Source organism: Ambystoma mexicanum, chromosome 12 (genome assembly GCF_040938575.1).
Source record: "Ambystoma mexicanum isolate Mex_15411 chromosome 12, UKY_AmexF1_1, whole genome shotgun sequence".
Taxonomy (NCBI): domain Eukaryota; kingdom Metazoa; phylum Chordata; class Amphibia; order Caudata; family Ambystomatidae; genus Ambystoma; species Ambystoma mexicanum.
This window is the reverse complement of record NC_090936.1, coordinates 1,226,256,458-1,226,273,387: the sequence shown is the minus strand read 5'-3', so window position 1 is coordinate 1,226,273,387 and position 16,930 is coordinate 1,226,256,458. Positions and strand designations below refer to the sequence as shown.

The 16,930-nt window shown below is 45.8% G+C and overlaps 1 protein-coding gene across 2 annotated transcripts in view; it reads left to right on the top strand.

The window, feature by feature from the left end:
* Nucleotides 1–16,930, top strand: part of GNPTAB (N-acetylglucosamine-1-phosphate transferase subunits alpha and beta) — a 625,912-nt gene that overhangs the window by 243,876 nt on the left and 365,106 nt on the right. For both annotated transcript variants that reach the window (XM_069629897.1, XM_069629896.1), the window contains exon 8: nucleotides 13,398–13,559. In XM_069629897.1, the coding sequence (XP_069485998.1) occupies nucleotides 13,398–13,559 (162 nt within the window). The remainder of the gene's footprint in view (nucleotides 1–13,397; nucleotides 13,560–16,930) is intronic.

Below are 16,930 nucleotides of genomic sequence, written 5' to 3'. Positions count from 1 at the left end.
TGCTTCTGTGGGTGCTGCAGGCGTCTCTGGTTGTCTTCTGCTTCGGATCTTCAGTTCCAGCAGTAAACTCTCCCTTTTGTCCAAAAAGCCTCACCTTTTATGCTGGCAATCACCCGTGGGTGGATGTTCCGCAGGATAGCCAGCCGCCCAGTTCAAACTGGATTTAGCAAGGCATACCATCAAACAAAGACCAGGGTAGTTTCAGGATTCTCCCTCGCTTCCTGCCAGAGCAGACACACTGGAGCTTGGGTGGGTCTTCATAAAGGAATCCTGCCAAAGACAAAACTCAAGGGGGCCAACCCCACCTGGAACGGTAGAAGTAGGACACAGAAGGAACTTGCAAATGAAAAATGGTGAAAAAAAGAAGATGGGTAGAGGGGGGGGGCATTGTGGAAAAAGGTCATCTAAGGGTGCCTTACTGCAGCTCTGAAAACAGCCTGTGAGTGAGTTGCACATAAATGGTAGAAAAATGTATCCACTGCCACCAGCCATTTAAGTTTGTCTGTTAGTGTAACTGGAAAGTTACAGGAGCAGTGGGAAAGGAGTTATAGTCTAACTCCCCAGCACCCCCACATAAGGTGGTATTTGCTGATCCCACAAAAGAAAAGGTAAGATTAAAAAATACCCTACTACCCTTGAGAACAAGTGTTCTCATGGGAAAATAAAAAGGGAAGTCCAAGGGACCCCCCCCCCCCAGCAACACTGCACATAGGGGGCTGTGTGCTGCAAAAATTACAGATACCTCTAGTAGAATACACAGAGGAAAGCATGACTCCATTAAAGTAAAGATAAAACACAAAAGTAGTAAAATAGGGTTCCCATGTCGGAGCAAAAAGAATGAGGAGGTGGGAAAACGTTTGACTCACTCAAGAGAACAGATCAAAAAAGTCCCAGAGCCCAGCAAAAGTGCTGGGGGGTCTCTCAGGTTGAGGAGAATTGGCACATAAAAGTGAAAATCCTGCCCAACACTAGTTCCCACCCCCTTGATTTAAGGGACAAGAGGATTTAATCCACTCCTGGATGAATCTCTTGTTCCAGTCGGTCAAACATTCTGGAGAGACCATCAGCAGTCTTATGGTTGGTACCTGACCAATGCTCAATAGTGAAGTCGAAGCCCTTCATCGTCATTAACCATCTCAAGGGCTGGTGGTCTCTTTGAATTCTGAAAATAGATCCATACAAGTATACTTGTTCAATGCCCACAATGGCGAAGCACTCGAGCTCAATGTGTGCCCATGTTGTTTCTCTATCTTTGAATTTTCTACTGATAAAGCAGATGGGGTGCTCCCTGCCTTTCTCATCCATTTGGCTCACGACTGTCCCAATCCCTGTGTTATATGTATCAGTCTGCACTATTAAGGTCTGCGTATAATCCGGAACTCTCAGCACTGGAGCTTTACACAGGGCATCTTTCAGCCCCTGAAATTCCTTATCACAATCTTCATTCCACTTCACCTTCTTAGGATATTTTGGGGAAGATATGACATTCAAAGGAGAAGCTATGGATCTTTAGTTCTCTCTGAAGTTCGTGTAGTAGGCAGTGAGGCCTAAGAAGGCTCTCACCTGTGTCTGAGTAGTAAGGGTGGACCAGTCTTGTACAGCATGTACGTTGCTTGGTTAGGGCTTGATCTCACTCCCACCTACCTCATGCCCAAGGTAGACCACTTTATTCTGGCCAATCTGGCATTTGCTAGTCTTGATGGTCAGATGTGCCTGTTGGAGAGTCTGCAACACATGTCCAAGATGAGAAAGATGTTCTTCCCAAGTGGGGCTGCACACTGCAATGTCCTCCAAGTATGCCATGCAGAAGGTCCTCAAACCCATTCAAAACATGATTCACCATCCTTTGGAAAGTGAATGGGGCATTTTTCAACCCAAATGACATGACCTTGAACTGGTACACGCCTTCAGGAGTAGAACTTACAGTTTTGTCCTTGACATGGTCTGTCAGGGCTATTTGCTAATAGCCTGATGTTAGGTTAAATGTGCTGAAGAACTTGTCAGATCCAATTATGTCCACCAGACCTTCAGCCCTAGGTAATGGATGGTCATCAGCCTTGGTGACTGCATTTAAAGCCCTATAGTCCACACCAAACCTTAATTCCTTGGTTCTGGTTTCTGGTAGTAGTACAACTGGACGAGCCCATGGGCTTATGCAGTGTTCAATAACTCCAAGGTCAAGCTTTTTGTTGACCTCCTCTTTGATGTGATTCCCCACTTGTTCTGACTTTCTGTAGCCCCTGCCTTTGACATTGGCACTGTCACCAGTGTCAATATCATGAGGACTCCAAGGGGTGTCAAGCATGGTATTGGTGAGAACAGAGGAGCAAACTGAGTTAACAGAGCTTTTAACCCCTCTTGTTGATGCATTGTCAGGCTAGAAGAGAGCTTTACTCTTTCTACAGACCCGTCTGAAAGGTGCCCCAAAGAAGATCAGTGGGAAGGTCACTTGCCTCCTCTTGTGCAGAGGCTAGAAGCAAAGCCCCCATCTCTGTTCTGGAGACATAAGCCTTCAGGCGGTTGGTGTGGAAGAACCTAGGGTCCTCCTTGGGGTTGCCCAAGTCCACCAAATAGTTGACCTCTCTATGCTTGCCTACAATCTTGAAAGGACCTGTCAATGTGTCCTTAAAAACTTTATTTTGTTGGGACCATAAGAAGAACTAGCTGGTCTGGAGTGAATTCCACCATGTTAGCTTTCTGGTCGTGCCAATGCTTGACCTGGGCCTGACCAGCCTTCAAGTTTCCTGAAGCTTCAGCCATCATTTGGGCCATCCTCTGTCTAGGCACTAGCACATAGTAACTTTGACTGGCTTTAAGGGAGGAACAGTCTCCAGCACTTCTTTAATCAGGGCCAAAGTGTCTCTGCCTGGTTGACTGTAGAGGAGCTCAAAGGGGCTAAAGCCCACTCCAGCTTGAGCCACCTCTCTGTAAGCAAAAAGAAGGCATGGCAGTAGAAGGTCCTACTTTCTTCTAAGAAGTTCCTCTAAAGCACCTATGATGCTCTTCATGGTTCCATTATACCTCTCCACTTATCTATTGGTTTGGAGATGGTAGGATGTTGGTAACTTGTAGGTGACTCCACAGTTTTTCCACATGTTTTGTACGCGAGACATACAATTTGACCCCCTGTCAGCTACTACCTCCTTAGCAAAACCTACTCTGGTAAAACATACCAAGTAGGGCCTTAGCCAGTGCAGGAGCAGTAACAGTTCTCATAAGTATGGCCTCAGGGTATCTAGTAGCATGGCCTACTACTACCAGTATTAACCGGTTGCCTGCGGAGGTTGGAGGTTCAAAGGGACCAACAATGTCAAGCCCCACCCTCTCAAAGGAACCCCCACAACTGGGAGGGGCACTAAGGGTGCCACATTCTTGGATCCACTTTTACCAGACAACTGGAAAGTGTGGAATCTTCTACAGTATGTGTCTACATCTGCCCCCATCTTTGGCCAGTAGAAATATAAGGAGTCTCTCTTTGATCTTCCTTGGTGCTCAAGTGACCAGCCAGAGGGATCGCATTGGATAACTGCAGAAACTTCGGTCTCATCTCCTGGGGTACCACCAGTCTCCTGTGGTCCCCTGAGGTAGACGGTCGGCTCACTGTAGAGGAGTCCATCCTCCCAGTAGAGTCTGTGCTTCTCTGGCCTTTGCCCTTCCAGCTGGGTAGCTGCCTGCTGACGCAGACCTTCAAGATAGGGACACTCTCTCTTCCCCCTGTTTAAGTCTGCCATGGAGAGTCAACTTTACTTGAAGAAGGTGTGCAGCTTAGGATGGTCTCTAGGATCCAGATCCTCTATGTAGGGGAGTATCGCCTCCACCTCTGTTTCACCAGTAGGTGGTTCCTCTGGAGATTTGTCTTCCACCAACTCGGCCTCAGCTGGAGGTCGGGTCACTGGGGCGACTGGAACTTTCCTCTGGGAGAAGCTCTTTTCTTCAAGGAATGTTTGTACTCGAGGCCCTTTTCCTTTCCCGAGACTCTGGATTTCTCCTTGGTCTCCTTCTTGTTGAGAGATGTGGCTGCCAGACCTGGTTGTTCACTGGAGACACCGGGTTCCTCCTTGGTCTCAAAGGGGAAGTCTCTTACGGTTGCTTCCCTGGCCAACCTAGTAAGCGCCCTTTTTCTTCTTACTTGAGGGCCTGGGTGTGCTGGAGACTACACCCAGAGTCTTCAGATCATTACCCAGAAGCACCTTACCAGGCACTTCAGACTGAACACTAACAGGGATCCTCACAGTCATATTGCTGCACTTAATGATGGCAGACATTACAGAGCACACTTAGAGAGGGCCTCCTGCTAGCTTGGTGGTCCCTTTGGTTGCCTTAGCTACATCCTCAGGGTTGAAAACACTTTAATCCACCAGTTATGCTGACCCCAGAGTCTCTGGCAGCAGGGGCCTCCTACCCATTACACTGTCCTTGTAATATTCTTTGGTGCAATCAGTTATGGTGTTGTAGACATCTACGTTCTTTTGCTCCCATAAATAAACTCTGTCTTGAACACCACTGGGTTCTTCAGCTGGAGTGTGAAATATGGCACCTGTCATAGGAGCTTCTGCCTCAGGGATGAAGGCTAAGGAGACAGTTGGGATCCCTGAAGGTTTACCCTTACATCTGGGATCCCCTTTCACACGGTCACCAGTCCTACAAACCACACATGTGCCAAAGGTTTTCTGGAATGGGGGTTTCTGGTAACCACCCATTGTTTTAGCTCTAGAGGGTTCACCGTCCCTATGAGGTTCCCCATGGAATTTACCCTTCTGATGTTTGGGGGCCTCTTTAGATGGTGGATTATTAGAGTTCTCGTTCCTCTCTTTCTTGTGCTTCTTCCCCTCTTCCTTTTTATTTTTTTTAAAAACTTTATTTAAGTTGCTTGCAGACAGGTTATGGGAAGAAGAGCGTTCGTACAGTTACATTATCACAATTATATTTTGTACATCTTATTGTTAGTTCTTCTAGAGTGTGTCGAAGCAATGTATTAATGTCCATCTCGCAAGTAATCCCTGAAAGGTCCCCCTATATCTTTAGGCCTGCTTCTCGCCGGTACCATTCCAACCTTACCAAAGCCTGGCTGTCCTCCCAAGACATCTAACACTGGCTCACTGCCCTACTTGCACTTTGACAGACTCTTGTATATGCATTCTGCTTATCTTCTTACTGCTATTTCTCATGTTTGTATATTTTGAAATTCTCCTGTAAAAACATTTATACTGCCATGTTATGCTTTCATCATGTTGTATCCAAGTGATGCGCCCGGTTGCCCCCGGGCCTGGTGCGCTATAGAAATAAAATAAATACAAATATCTCATCCCCTTCATTCACGTATGTCAATTCTCTGAGCCATTCAAGCATTGTCGGTGCGGAATTAGATTTTCATTTTAGCAAAATGCATTTCTTGGCAATTATACAGCACATATTGAACAATCTACAGATTTTGATATTAACCATACCAATGTCCCCTAACCGGTATTTGAGAGGTTGGAGTGTAGGAGGGATCATCGTTATTTCATTCAATGTATCGGCTACCTCGTGCCAGATCTCCACCACCTTTTGGGCAGCTCCAAACCATATGCAATCTGTTTGCTCCCTCTTGTTTACACTTGGGGCATGTGTCTGGTGTATTTGGGGCAAATCGCGCTACTTTCGCTGGTTTGTAGGGTAATCTATTAAGTACTTTGAATTGTATGAGTCTGAGTCGTGCTTTGAGTGAGACCTCTTTAGTTAGAGACAGAACCTTTGCCATTTAGTCTCCTCTATATTTGTTCATTTGTCTTACTCCCACCTCCTCTTGGCTATATTGTGTTGTTCTCTCCTGTCTTGTATTTTCGCATATAGTCTAGATAGCAGACCTTTATGGTTCTCATCCTGTGTCACCATCTCAATGCTGTTGCACAGTGTCGGTTCCTGGGGGAATGATGGCCATTTCTTCCTGACCAATGCTCGGATGCGGTAGTATTAGAATGTTTGACTAGATTGTCCCCTAGTTTCTACTTGAATTCTTCCATGTTCACAAATCTGCTCTCGGGGAATAGATCTGCTAGTGCCATGACATTCCCTGGGTCCCATGCCTCGTTCACGGTTTCTTCGTCGGGTGTTTCTCCCAGTGGTCGACTCTGCCTCTAGTACCAAAACCCTCACCTTTTAAGCAGGTTTCTCCCATTCATGCACAGGCTAATCTGTCAATTACATAGCAGGGTGGCTGTCTTGAAAGGACAACCAGCCAATCAGGACTGCTTGCATTCAGGCATTCCTAGAGACAAAGGACAGGGGATTTTCGGGAACCGCCCTCACATCCTGCCTTTCCAGACACACCTGGAGCCAGAGGCGGGTTTCAGGGCTGAAGCTCGCCAAAGGCAAAACGAACAAAGGGCTAAAACCTGGCTCAACGCACAGAGTAAAAACCCAAGAAAGACCTCACAAACAGAAAATGGCGAAAAAGAAGACCAGGGCCATTTCAACAAAATGGTCACCCATGGGTGCTATAGTCAGTTTAGGATTCAGCCTGCGGTAGAAAAGCACACTGGTAGGAAAATGAAATCACTGCCACCAGCCATTCAAAGTAGTGAGGGTAACAAACATTGTTTTACGTGAGTAGGTAAGATAAGGGGCTACTAGGTAACCCCCTAGCACTCCACATAAGATGGGGTGTGTTGGATCTACAAAGACGAAAGGTAAGTAAAGTCAATTTCACTTTACTATACTTGGGAACAGTAGTTCACACAAGAGAAGGTATTTAAACCCTATGAGAAATCTAAAGGATTTCTCTGTGACACTGCACTGAAGGTGCTGTGTGTCACCATAGAAAAAGTAGATGCCTATGGAGTTTGTCAAAAACAGTGGCAACACATAATCCAAATTAGGTTAAAACACATGAGAGCGTGAGAAAAAGGGCTCACTCGCTCCAGGGTTAAAATTAAAACGATCCTAATGTCCAGCAAAAGAGCTGGGATCTCTAAGGTTGAAGGGAAGGAGAACAGAAATGAGAATTCTCCCTAACACGGCCATACGCTCCGGACCATGTCCTGTAGGCTTTCTTAATAAAGCTATTGGCTTTCTCAGTAGTTTTGCCATTATGAAATCAGAAGTCACTTCCTGTCGCTAGAAGGAGCTAACCCTTCAGATTTACTCTCCTCTGCCATGCATGGAGCCTAATTCCCATCCTGCTTTCTGCAGAATGCAGAAGGCCTTTCCATTCCCACAGTAGCCATTAGGTTATTGTGGGGAATATGCTCTGTGAGTAGCACTGAGAAACGGTCTCCTGTAGTTAGGCGCTCCATAACCTACTTGACATAGCCCCGGATCAATTAATCAACACGAGTGACTGACGGAGAGGATTTTAGAGATGAACTTTGTAATGCCTAAAGGATGTCATTTCCTACGACCACTCCTCCCAGGTAGTCGGTCCTTAAAATGTCCTGCCAAGGTGATAGTAGCCTCTGCCCCTCGGAAGGTGTGTATAATGTCATACACTTACTAGGTAAGGACTTTGAGATACACATGTTCGAACCTACAGCATAAAGAGCTCTCTGCAACTCCACCGGGGCATAGAAGGTGAGCGCTCTTCTGATATTTTGCTCATCAGCTATTCTCAAAAGAGAACATTTCTACAAACTCTGCATCCAAGGTAATTCATCTTTTCTCTGTATGGTTTTTGTGTAAATTCATTTGGTATTATCTCTGCTTTTCTTTTATGATTCACAAGGGCATCCGTTTATTTTATTCAGCTTTTAGGAAAGTGACCCTCTTCAAATAATGTAGAATGCAGCAAGGCCAGTTGTTGTTACAGTCCCTCTGTTTTGTTATAACTTGACGTTCCTGAGGTCTACATTTAGAAATGCCTGCCTTTAAAGAGCATTCATCTTGTGTATGTATTAAAATATTTTCATTTGCTGAAAAACATATTTTCCTCTCTAATTTAATAAAAAGGGTTAGAACATCCAAGCTGCATAATCCTGGTCTTCTTTTGTGTGATGTGGGCTGACATTTCTTTGGTGTTTGCATGGTATTTGGAGCAGTTTCACAAGAGCATTGATGCTTGTTTTTTTTTTTTTAACCACTTTATTTGTTGTTTTGAGCAACACACAAAATACAGAAAAGCAAAGACTCCTTACAATCTTAACAATGCAACCAGATTGCAAAAATCATAACATTTACAAGAGATATATAGTACTATACTCAACTTCATGAACACAAAGAAATTGATAGCAATTACAAAGTACCATTTTACGACCTGTTTATCAACTTTTGATGCTTCACAAACAAGACAAGACAACATCGACGTGCACAACAGACAACTCCAAATAACCATTAAACGAACCCCCAAAATGATGTAACCAGACTAATATAATATAATTGGTACTGGATCTTCAACTGTACAATTCAGCAAAAGACCCCCAAAGTCGGGAATAAGAACCCTTCCTACCCTGTTTCAAAAACATGACTTTTTCATAGTGTGACAGGGTTTGTACATCCAATAACCATTCTTCCACTTTTGGTTTCTTTCTCGACTTCCAGACACGTAATATTTGTTTTGCCGCTACTACCAAAACTCTAGTGATCCAGTCTGTTCGTTCCCTAGCCCTACCCCCCCTTCCTCTGTTTGATAATAAAATTGTCGAAGAGAAAGTATGTGGAAGTTGCTCCCCCACCACAATGTCCAATCTATCTAATACATCAGACCAAAAGTCAGACACTCCTGAGCATACCCACATCATATGCAACAAAGTACCACCGCCACATCCACATCCCCAACAAGAATCAGTTTCCAAAAGACCCAATCTTGCCATCCTAGACGGCGTCCAATATAACCTGTAAAGAATCCTCTGCCTAATGTATCGTAGTCCCAGATACATTTTCACCCGTACCTCCACGTGAATCAGATATTCCCACTCCTTCACAGGGATAACTATGTCAAGATCCTCCATCCAAGCCTGGCGAAGCTTGTCCCAGGCCTCTACTTCTGACCTATCCATCGGCATCAAATTAGTATACGTGGATACAGTATACTGGGGCAGAGCAAACAATCTCACACATCGGGGGTCTTTCAGTCATAGCGTCCTCCAACATCCCCGTTCTTTCAATCAAAAGGGTTTTTAAAGTCCTATAACGTTCCCGCTCTCTACCCCCAATCCCATAGGTTACTCAACTGGTCAAACGGAATCATATGACCATTCTGCCACACATCCCGAATCTTAAGTATGCCCTTACTGATCCAACTTTTCCAGCATAAAGATTTATTCATCCTTTGCAACCCCACAGTATGCCGCAAAGACGCGTCATAATGCATTCAGATATTGTTCCCGTTGCTTTTCATAAAACTTTGTAACGCCTCTCTGGTAGCGCAAGTAGTAGGCAATTTCACCTTCAAATTCGGCATTCTAGACATGCAGTACACCCCGCTCAGTGCACAAGGTGAAAATTGAGTATGCTCAATAATATGCCAATTTGGAACATAATTAGTGATTTCAGAGAAATAAGTTGATTTTTTCAAGACAAAACCAGTGCAGTAATTTCTCAGGTTCGGATATCCAAATCCTCCCTCCTTCACAGGACGCATCAAAATGTATTTGGGCACTTTTGGTCTACTACCTTCCCCCCAAAGGAATCCCTGGAAAACCTTATCAATAAAGGAGATCACCTTTTTCGTAAATTTCAAAGGAATTGTATCTGTGGCAAAAGTACCATTTTAATAGCGTTAACTTTAGCCCATAATCCCATCTTCAGCTGGCCCCATTTTAATATGTCCCTTTTAACAGTCTCCAATACTTTCGATATATTGAATTCAGCCAGTCTTCTCAAATCATGAATCATGTAAACACCCAAATATTTCACTGCACCCACTTCCCAGCGACAATCCCAGGAACCCAAAACATTTCGTGGTAGACTAACATCCAGAGGGAAAACCACTGTTTTCCCCCAGTTTATCTTGTGGCCCGATAACTGACCCATCTCATGAAACATATATTTAAGTCGTTCGCAACTCTCCGCTGGATTAGACAAAACAATAGTCATGTCATCAGCATAACATAAAACCTTCACCTCACTATTATCAAATCGAAGGCCATGGAGACACTGTTCTTGTTTTAGGTATACAATGAGTGGCTCCAATGCCAAATTAAACAAGTATGGTGACAATGGGCATCCCAGTCTGGTCCCCCTAGATAGTAAAAATGAAGAAGACATCACTCCATTTACCTTTGCATTAATGTCAGAGTTTAATGACCTAATGGTGTTTATGAACGTGTCTCCAAAACCCATTCTTCTAAGGGTATGATATAAAAAAGACTAATTAACCCTATCGAAGGAAATCAACAAAGTATCTCGGATTCTCTCCTTCGGCAGTCCCATTATATCAATCAACATTCTAATATGGTCATATCCATACCTACCCCTCATAAATCCAACCTGAGAGCTACCAATCAGTTTACCAATACATGCATCCAGTCCGTTAGTCAATATTCTTGTAAAAATGTTTAGGTCGACATTCAAGAGCGAGACCGGCCTGTAATTTTCACACTTTTTACAATCTTTCCCTGGTTTCGAAGGACCACAACACATGCTTCTCTCATTGTGGGACAAATTACTCGATTTCTCATAAAACCATTATACAAAGTGCACAAGAATCACACCAACACCCCACTCAAAGCCTGGTAAAATTCAACAGGGAGGACATCCAGGCCTGGTGATTTACCTCTATTGAGTTGTTTCATTGCTACCAACAATTCCTCTTCCGTGATCGGACTATCCATCATTCCTGACTGATCCACATTTAACTTTGGCAGAGTAATTTTAACAAAAAAGGAATTCATGGCATCCAATGATGGAAATTGTTCTTCCTGGTATAAAGAATTATAGAACCCTCTAAAGCATTCACATATTTCACCCTTTCTGGTCTTATATTCACCGTTATCACCTTCCAATCGTTGGACAAAGCAACTTTCTGTAAGGCCATGCAATCTATTTGCCAATAGCTTACCATTCTTATCCCCTTGTTCCCAAAACCTTTGCCTCATAAAAAACACAAAAGGTAGCAGGCGTCCCTCTCTCGAAAGAACAAGGCATGATAACCTGTTCAGTGGTTATTAACCACATAGAGAGTTCGCAGCCATTGCTTTTTGCTCACTGTACCTTCACAGATGGGAAATACCCATTTGCAAACCAGTCTTTGTCCCGCCCACAAGGGCAGTCCAGCACCGAAATGCTATGGCAATTCCTCTCTGAACAAGAGTACCATCAGCAACCCCATACACGTGTTTCTGCCTTGTTGGGCATCATCAGTGAGGTGAAGCTGAGCCTCTCTAAGCACAGTGAGCAGGGAGTCCACGTCTGGTTGCCCCCTGGTAACCCTGATGATGCCCAACAAGGCTGAAACACGTGTATGGGGTTGCTGATGGTACTCCTGTTCAGAGAGGAATTGCCATAGCATTTCGGTGCTGGACTGCCCTTGTGGGCGGGACAAAGACTGATATGCAAATGGATATTTCCCATCTGTGAAGGTACAGTGAGCAAAAAGCAATGGCTGCGAACTCTCAATGCGAACTTCAAATAATGTAGAATGCAGCAAGGCCAGTTGTTGTTACAGTCCCTCTGTTTTGTTATAACTTGACGTTCCTGAGGTCTACATTTAGAAATGCCTGCCTTTAAAGAGCATTCATCTTGTGTATGTATTAAAATATTTTCATTTGCTGAAAAACATATTTTCCTCTCTAATTTAATAAAAAGGGTTAGAACATCCAAGCTGCATAAGTGTTTAGTAACCACTGAACAGGTTATCATGCCTTGTTCTTTCGAGAGAGGGGCGCCTGCTACCTTTTTTGCATTGTTGAAAGGAACTTGGGGTTGGTCACCCTAGGTTACCTGGGGGCAACCAGACGTGGACTCCCTGCTCACTGTGCTTAGAGAGGCTCAGCTTCACCTCACTGATGATGCCCAACAAGGCTGAAACGCGTGTATGGGGTTGCTGATGGTACTCTTGTTCAGAGAGGAATTGCCATTGCATTTCGGTGCTGGACTGCCCTTGTGGGCGGGACAAAGACTGATATGCAAATGGGTATTTCCCATCTGTGAAGGTACAGTGAGCAAAAAGCAATGGCTGCGAACTCTCAATGTGGTTAATAACCACTGAACAGGTTATCATGCCTTGTTCTTTCAAGAGAGGGGCGCCTGCTACCTTTTTTGACTCATGTTGAATATCCATTTCCCGTTTAAGGCTGTCTCTCAGTCATCCTACCACTATCTTGTCCCCATTATTTTTTGATAATGCATATTTTTTCTGAGCCGCATCCAACTCATCTTCTAACTTCTTAAGGTCAACCATACCTTTTTTCCTTACACGTGATGTAATATTCATTAGTTCCCCTCTTATAGCTGCCTTATAACAGTCCCATACCAGAACCTCAGAAGCAGAACCTACATTATTTTCAAAGAAATCTTTTGTGAATCCCTCCAGAGAATCAATCACTCCCTGTTCTTGTAAAACATAAGTTTTCAATCTCCATTTGGAAAACCCCAAACTCTCCTGACCCAAACACATCTGCATTGTCATCCGTGAATGATCCGATATTCCCCTTTCCTTAATGGTCACACCATGGATCTTGTCGGCCAACCTATCGGAAACCAAGAAGTAATCAATCCTCGAGTGGGAGTCATGAACCTGCGAATAAAAGGTGAACTCCTCCTTTACGTGATAAAACCTCCAAGCATCCACTAAATCTAAGCTATCTAAAAACTCACTAAATGCCCGACTGGCTTTCATAGCAGTATATCTGCACTGCGCTGAACGGTCCATTCTTACATCAATCACACAATTAGTCACCCCCTAAAATGTTGTGTTCCCCATTCATTTCCCGCAATAGTGATGACAGTTTCCTAAAGAAAGTGCCACCACCAGCACACGGTCCATAAACGGAACCTATTGTAATCAGTTTCTCCTCATATTTAACATCAATTAAAACTATCCTCCCTTCCTTGTCCATCACTATTTTTTCCATCTGCAAAAGTAGCCCTTTGCGTAATAATATACCTACACCCCTCGATTTGGTACCATAAAAGTTCAAGATGATATTGGTATATCATTTATTCTTAAGAAGATGTTTTGAATCATCTAGTAAATGAGTTTCTTGAAAAAGGGCGACATCTATCTTTTCCCCCCTTAGCCTGCTGAGTACCTCCTTCCTCTTCCTAGGAATGTTAAGACCTTTAACATTCCACGAGCATACCCTCAATTCATCCATTGACAGGCACACCCGGATGCTTGTAAATATCTCATATCTGTAACATTGTCTTGTCCTTTAGTCCTTCAGTGGTTTTGATGGTAGAGCACACTTTTCGATGGACCTCTGCTGAGAGGAAAAACTAATTGGTGTGATAATTTTAACAGTGTTCTGTTTACCTCCCTGTAGCTGCAGCTTTATTCCGAGGCCAGCACGGCACTCCTTGAACTCAACAACCCAAAGGGATTCCAAGAGCTGCACCAGCAAGCGAAAAAGAACATGACCATTGACGGCAAGGAATTGACTCTGAATCCGGCCTACTTACTGTGGGACCTCAGCTCGATCAGCCAGGTGTGCGATATTTGGGATACATGAATCTCAACTGATTTTATATTGGTGATGACTGCACATTTGTTTCAATAATACAATCTCTGTCGTACACTGCGGAGCAGCTTATTTATATTTCTGTAGCTTGCTTTCTCGTGCTTCAAGTAGGATATATATGAGACTGAAACTTCTGTCATTGGGGAAACGTCTATTATAAATTCTGATTATGCATCTCTTAGAGACTGTCTCTCAGGGTCTCGATGCCCCATGTCCCCATATTTTCTTGTGACGACCCTCAAACGGCTGCCTGTATGAGCTTGACTGGTTGATTGCAGCTTTTGCTTGATTCTCGTGGCGCATGGCCTGCTGTACCACAGGAATGACCTTTCAGGGAATCCTCCGTCTAAATCCACTAAAGAGTCCAACAGCCAGGCATTGTACTTTGAGAGAGAGAATGGGATATGTATGATGGGAGCGTCTGCCTCAGAAAGCAGGAGCTGCTGTTTGCTGAGCCAGATAGGGCTGGTCTGTGAGCAGCCCTGTAATTAGATGCGTTTCACCCTCTGCCCACAATCTCCCAAATACACTAAGAGTCTGCATCCTTCTATGGTCTAGCCTGAGGATGAGTTCCCAAGCCATGAAGATGCCCAACCAAGGAGGCATCGAGAGAGCTTCTGGTCCCAGCGTTTTTCCAAAAGCTGCTCTGCCGACAGAGTTCTGCATATTATCTGAGGTCACTGAACCGCTACTGAGGAACCGCAACCCCGTCCTCTAACCTGGCAAGCAAAGCAGAGTAGGAAGTGCTAAAGGGTCCCCTGCTCACAGGAAAGCCTCCCCGTACTGACACCAAGAGGTGGAAGCATCGGACACTGAGAGCAGTGGAGAAAGACAGAGGCTGTAGATGCTACCCAGAGTACAAAGGCTGGAGTACAAAACCAAGATTATCAAAGGTAATGTTGGGACTCTTGATGAGTTCCTCACCTACAGTGACTGTCTCCCCTGGCCACAGACTACTTGACAAGGTATATCCACAGATGTCCTCCTTGCCAGAAGACCACCTGTTTCACCATTATACTCATGCTGTGCAATGTACGCTTTGGAGCCTCTGCTGCACACACCATCTGTGCAAGTACCCTGCTCGGCGAATCAGACGCCAGTCCATTCTTCCACTATTTCCTCCTCGACACAGAATCCTGATTGAGTCCACAGAAGTCCTAAGGTATCCCTCAACTTTTGGGCTATGAACTATCAAATGTTTGATTAATGAGTAGGGGAACAGTGCTTCTCCCACCTGCTTGCGGTGGATTACACATTTACCCCGAGCTAAACGAGGCTGTGATTTGTGACACTTAAATTCACTGTTACTGCACATTTTGCTGAATCTTCATGCCACGTTTGACAGGCATCCTTCAGTCTTTGAGCGGATCCTTCAGAGGAAAGGAAAGACTTTCCCCTCTAAGATCACCTGCCACCTTACACTACACACACAAACCTCACAGATTGCCATTGACACTAACTGAACAACAACAAAGCTCTCCTCTTTAGCCCTGCCACACTCTCCCGCATCAGTAGCCAACCAGACCCAAAGCGCTGCAGTCCATCAGATCTTGAAATCTTCCCTATGGATCACATACTCCCAGGTTTCTCTGCCAAACCCATAGAAATCGGATTGGTCCTCAGGAACCATGGTCTCTTTCTATACAACGTTGCCAGTCCCTCCCTGGCTGATTGTCAAAGTCCTTTCTTTCTTTTGGATGACTGATTTTTGTCTCCTCTGTGCCACCTCGGCCAGGTACTTGTACCGGTCGTACTCTTCATGCTCTCTAGGATCTTCTTCGTCTCAGTGCTTTCAAGGTAAGGCTTATTCACGATGTTGCAGTAATACATTGACCTGTAAATGGGTTGAGAGATTTTCTGGGTTTGACTGGTTTGGGTAGGCTGTGACCCAGGTGTACGGCCTTATCTCCAGGAGGGGAATTCGAGGGGATTGGGTCCTCCGACGTATTCCATATCTATGACAGATAATGTCCACAGCTGTGCTGCTTCGGAAAATCTTTGGCGCCTGCGTCGATGACGATGCGCCGTCCCCGAGGACCTCCTCAGACGGCCGTCACCCGATGTGATGAGTAGGACGCACGACGCCCATAGCCTCAGTTCCGTTTTTTCCGCGAACGTGTTCGCTTCGTGAATCTCGGTACGCCACGACTCGTTGGAGTTGCTGTTTTCTTTCTCGGTTCGTTGAACCTGTTCGGTTAGTGAAGACCTGTTCGTGGCGATGTCTTTCTCATCTTCGACCCCGCGTCCGGGCTTCAAGAACTGCGGGGACTGTAGGTCCAAGATGTCGGTCACGGACTCGCACAACGACTGCCTCTGGTGCTTCGGGGAGGACCACGATATGGACGACTGTGTCGACTGCCAGTCGCTCACTGCGAAGGCCTTGCGGGAACGCAAGAAGAAACTGTCGGTAGGTCGGGTGTCTGAGCCCGGAAGTCGAGGTCTGCGGGGCTTTCGACCGATGACTCGAGGGCTGACTCTCTGCGTCTTCGTCGGAAGTCCAGTGGGTCTCCTTCCAGGAGTCAGTCTCGCCAAGCCTCCGCCTCTTCTAGGCATTCCAGGAAGCGCCGGCATAGGTCGCCTTCCCCGTCCTCTTCCGAGGACTCCGCCCGTCGACGGGTCGCTTATCCCTCCATGCAAGCGACACCAGAGGAATGGGCTTCCTTCGGGAAGCAGATGCTAGCGATTCTAGAATCGCAGAGCACCGGTCCGTCTGCGCCGCCGAGTGGGGTCGAGGGACAGTGCCCGTACGCCTTTGGGCTCAGGTGGTCGGCACGGCTCGTGGGAGAAGTCTCGCTCGTACAAGGGTAGCCGTTCTCGCCATGCCCATTCCAGGTCCCGGTCCTCGACGCGCTCGAGACCGCGTGATCCTGTGCCGTCTTCGAATTTCTTGAGGTTCCATCTTCGAGGAGGTTGTCAACGCCGTCGGTGCCCAGGTTGTTGAGAGACACGCTCGGAGCTCCGGCTTTGAGAACTGTGTCGACGCAGCAGATGCTGGAGGCGTTGCAGCTGACGTCGACGCCGATGAGCTCGACGTCGATGCCTTTTCTGTTGGCGCCGACTCGCTCGGCGCCCTTGACGCCTTTTCTGTTGACGCCGGTGCCGACTCGCTCGGCGCCCTCGACACCTTTCGAGGCGGTGGTGTCAGAGGGGCCCCGTGGCAAGGGGTTTGCCCCTAAAAAGGCTATGGCTAAGGTCTGGCACTGCTTTGGTCCGCAGAGGTCTTCCTCTCCCCGCCTGGAGTACATTTCAGAGGGTGATGAAGGCTCTGATGGCGGCCTGGTTCTGGGTACGGTTCCAGATGACCTTATCTCGGGCCATAGTCAGTTTGATGACCTGAG